General features: G+C 39.5%; 1 protein-coding gene across 1 annotated transcript; it reads left to right on the top strand.

Moving 5' to 3' along the window:
• Positions 1 to 1056: 1056 nt before the first annotated feature.
• Positions 1057 to 4135, top strand: LOC115940316 (protocadherin beta-17-like; the record flags this gene model as incomplete). The annotated part of the gene is made up of 1 exon (XM_081809991.1): positions 1057 to 4135. A coding segment is annotated over exon 1 (1420 nt), but the record flags the coding sequence as incomplete, so codon positions are not given.
• Between the last annotated feature and the right edge of the window lie 6 nt (positions 4136 to 4141).

The following is a 4141-nucleotide window of genomic DNA, read 5'->3' as shown; positions in this document are numbered from 1 at the left end:
AAAATCTTTTAACTTAGTTAAATGTTATCGATAGTTTGTTTTTTAATTATTTTACTACACTTCCTTAGGTTGAAAAAAAATCAGATACTGGGTATGTACAGTGTTTTCCCTATATCATGCTTAGTAGATTTGTATTACTCTCAACTATATTTGACAATCCGAATAAAAAGTAAATTTTTATTTGCATAATTTAAAATTTTTGAAATTTAATCATCTATTCGTCTTAGAAAAATTGTAATACAAAGCCCTTAAGTAAGATTGTATATCTAACTATTGGTGACAACTGTCATCACCATTACCATGTAGGGAAATTTTTAAAGTGTGAGTGTTTGGGGGTGCCTGGCTGGCTCAGTTGGTAGAAAATGCAACTCTTTATCTCGGTGGTGAGGTCAAGCCCCACACTGGGCATAGAGCCTACTTTAAAAACATAAAATAAAATGTGAGTGTTTGATATTACTTAATCTGCCAGTGAAAGTCTCATTTTGGGGTAATGGCTACAATGTGAATAATTAAAGATAAACACTAAAAGATGGCTAAATGCTAAGGCAACCATTCATATTTATGTGTATTTCAATATACCATAATAGTCAATACATTTTTCTATGCATATAAACTTTGCACAAAAGTGTCAATAAATTAAACTCCAGTTTGTGAGCTGCATGTAAGCTTATGATAGTATTTTTAAATAATACCAAGTCAGTTATAAATGCATAATAAATATTTGATGAATGTTATTAACATTCCAACAGTGAATTTCAAAGGTTTATTTTCAAGGAATATAGAAAAATGTTAATATTCTCTCCACAATGCATTACCTTTGTCAATAAGTGAAATTAAATATCATTCTTTTACTTTCTTTCTAAACGGAAACCACCCTCCACACACCCTAAACTCTATTACAGAATATAAAATGTTGAGAGTACATTTTATCTCCTTGTCTTTGTCCATCAATTTGAAAGTTCAAATGTATATTTTTAAAGTTTTTATTTATTTATTTGAGGAAGAGAGAGCACAAGCAGGGGGAGCAGCAGGCAGAGGGAGGGGGAGCAGGCAGAGGGAGGGGGAGAAGAAACCAGAGGGAGAGGGAGAAGCAAGCTATAGGTTTCGATCCCAGGACCCTGGGATTAGGACCTGAGCTGAAGGCAGACATTTAACCGACTGAGTCACTCAGGTGCTCCTTAAAATGTATTATTTAATAAAACCCAAATTATATTTTTCAAACTCTTCCTCCTAGTTTCTCAAGCTTCTACATGTGTGATACCTGCCAAGAACTAAGTAATTAATGGCAGGTTATTAGGTAATGTCATAAATAAAGTGCTGTGTAAGTATCATTAATCTTTATTAATCGTAAAATCATTTACTTTCACAGTTTAGGCCATATTTGTCTTGTGTTGGCTTTATTTGTAGTATCTTAAGAAAAATTTCTCTTTTCAACTCTCCATCGAAGTCAGGTAATTTATACTAAACTGATAGCTGAGTGAATATTTTATTCTTATCCTTAATTAAAATGGAACTAGGCTTAACTAAATTATATTTGGCTGAGGTTTGTGTCCAAATAAGTGAACTGTCATAGATGATTACCAGTTGGTACAATGACTATAGGGAACACTTACTGTTTTGTATTCTTAGATACTTATCCCTCCTCCTTGGAAAAGCATTCTTCTCTGGGGGAAACTACTTTTCCTGCTAGTGTCACTGCAACCACTTGACTTTAGTTGGTGCCGTGGTGTTTTTCAATATACCCATTTCCATAGTCCCAGGGGATGTACCCTGGGATGGGCCACTGTCCAATGTTGACAGATCAAAACCCTTCCCAAGAAAGTATATCTTTGACTCCATTGAATTTTTTGCCTTCTACATGTTTGTAGAAAAGACATTGTCTGAATTCTGAACTTACATTGATTTCTAACAAAACAAATGGCCATCTCCTCTTAGTCTTACTGGGCATTGCACAGAGTGAATTTACAAAGGAAAAAATTGCCCAGAGACTGACAAGAAATCACATTTAAAAAATTTTTCAGGAGTTACAGGCACATTGCAATTTGGGAGTAGAAAGTGGATTTTAAAATTCATAACTTCTTCTAACACAATACAGCAAATTTTTTGTAATTGAATGTAAGCACCCAAGAGCAAGAATTTTGTGTTTAATTTACCATTTTATCTCCAGAAGCTAGAAAATTGCCTGCATAGAGAAATACTGGTTAAATGAATAAATGAATTTGTCTTGAGCAGAGTTTTGTATACTGAACTTGTACTTTTAAGGAAGATGAATATAGATATAGATATGTAAGTATTACTTTTGCTCTCACAAATATTGTTAGCTACCTGAAGAATACCGCACAGTGGGGTGGAGTGGAGTTTATAACCCAAAAGGCTTTCTTTTTGTTTTCACTGTTGCATGATGCTTTGAAATGAAAAACAACAAAAAACCCACCCAAAAAACCAAAAACTGAAGTTGTAAGGCAGGACGCTTGGTGGCGCTGCAGGCTAAGAAAGTGAAAAACTCTGCAGCCTCTGTAACAGCTGAGCAGTTTCCGGCTACTTGAAAAGGAAAGGTTTTACACTCTTGGGCGATAGTAGGTTTCAGAGAGGCCGCTGTCCCCATGTCAGTCAATGTTAGGAACTAACTCAAGATTATTGAATGAAGATAGTAGAGTTGACTGCACAGCAATTATTTTGTGATTAAATACTGCATCTTTTGGACGCCGAAGAACGATGGAGACAATGCTACCCAAAGCGCTGCAGAAAAGGCAAGTGACCTCCATTATTATCCTAATACTGTTAATACGGTGGGAAGTGGGCAGTACGACCATTAAGTATTCGGTTCTAGAAGAGAGGGAAAGCGGCACCTTTGTGGCCAACCTCGCGAAAGATCTGGGGCTTGGCTTGGGGGAGCTGGCTGCGCGGGGTGCTCGAATTCTTTCCAAAGGGAATCAACAGTATTTGCAGCTCGAGCAGAAGAGTGGGAATTTGCTCCTAAAAGAAAAATTGGACCGGGAAGAGTTGTGCGGTGACACAGATCCATGTATACTGCATTTCCAGGTCTTATTAAAAAGCCCAGTGCAGTTTATTAAAGGTGAACTACAGCTACGAGACATAAATGACCATGCCCCAGAATTCCTGGAAAATGAAATCCTCCTGAAAATCTCAGAAAGCAACCATCCAGGGACTGCATTTCCTTTGAAAATAGCTCAAGATTTAGACGTGGGCAGTAACACAGTTCAGAACTACACTATTAGCACCAACTCCCATTTCCACCTTTTCACTCGAAATCACAGCGATGGCAGGAGATACCCTGAGCTGGTGCTGGACAAAGCGCTGGACCGGGAAGAGGAGTCAGAGCTCAGGTTAACGCTCATGGCCCTGGATGGTGGGTCACCGCCTAGAACTGGGACTTCTCAGGTTCTCATCGTAGTCTTGGACATAAATGATAATGCTCCTGAGTTTGCTCAGCTGCTCTATGAGGTGCAAATCCCAGAGAACAGCCCTATAGGGTCCCTTGTCATCACTGTGACTGCTAGAGATTTAGATGCTGGGACCCTTGGAGAGCTCTCCTACTCATTTTTCCAATCCTCAAATCAAGTGATTCAGGCCTTTGACATAAACGTAGTCACAGGGGAAATTCGATTAAAAAAAATGTTGGATTTTGAGGAAATTCAATCTTACCGTATGGAAATTGAGGCTTCAGATGGCGGGGGACTATCAGGAAAATGCTCTGTAGCCATAGAAGTGATGGATGTAAACGACAACACGCCCGAACTGACTATGTCAGTATTCACCAGTGATATCCCAGAAAACACCCCTGATACAGTGGTCGCTATTTTTGGAATTTCAGATCCAGACTCCGGGGAAAATGGCAAAATGATGTGTTCCATCCAAGACCATCTCCCCTTCCTTCTGAAACTTACTGTAGAAAATTTCTACACTTTAGTAACTGAAGGAGCGCTGGACAGAGAGAGCCAGGCCGAGTACAACATCACCATCACCGTCACTGACCTGGGGACGCCCAGGCTGAAAACCCAGCACCACCTAACGGTGACGGTGTCCGACGTCAACGACAACGCCCCGGCCTTCAGCCAAAGCGCCTACACCCTGCGGGTGCGCGAGAACAACAGCCCCGCCCTGCACATCGGCAGCGTGA

The sequence above is a fragment of the Leptonychotes weddellii genome, unplaced genomic scaffold, assembly GCF_054177405.1.
Source record: "Leptonychotes weddellii isolate Sample4059 unplaced genomic scaffold, ASM5417740v2 HiC_scaffold_16485, whole genome shotgun sequence".
Taxonomy (NCBI): domain Eukaryota; kingdom Metazoa; phylum Chordata; class Mammalia; order Carnivora; family Phocidae; genus Leptonychotes; species Leptonychotes weddellii.
Note: the sequence above shows the minus strand (reverse complement) of the source record. Positions and strands in the feature narration are given on the sequence as shown.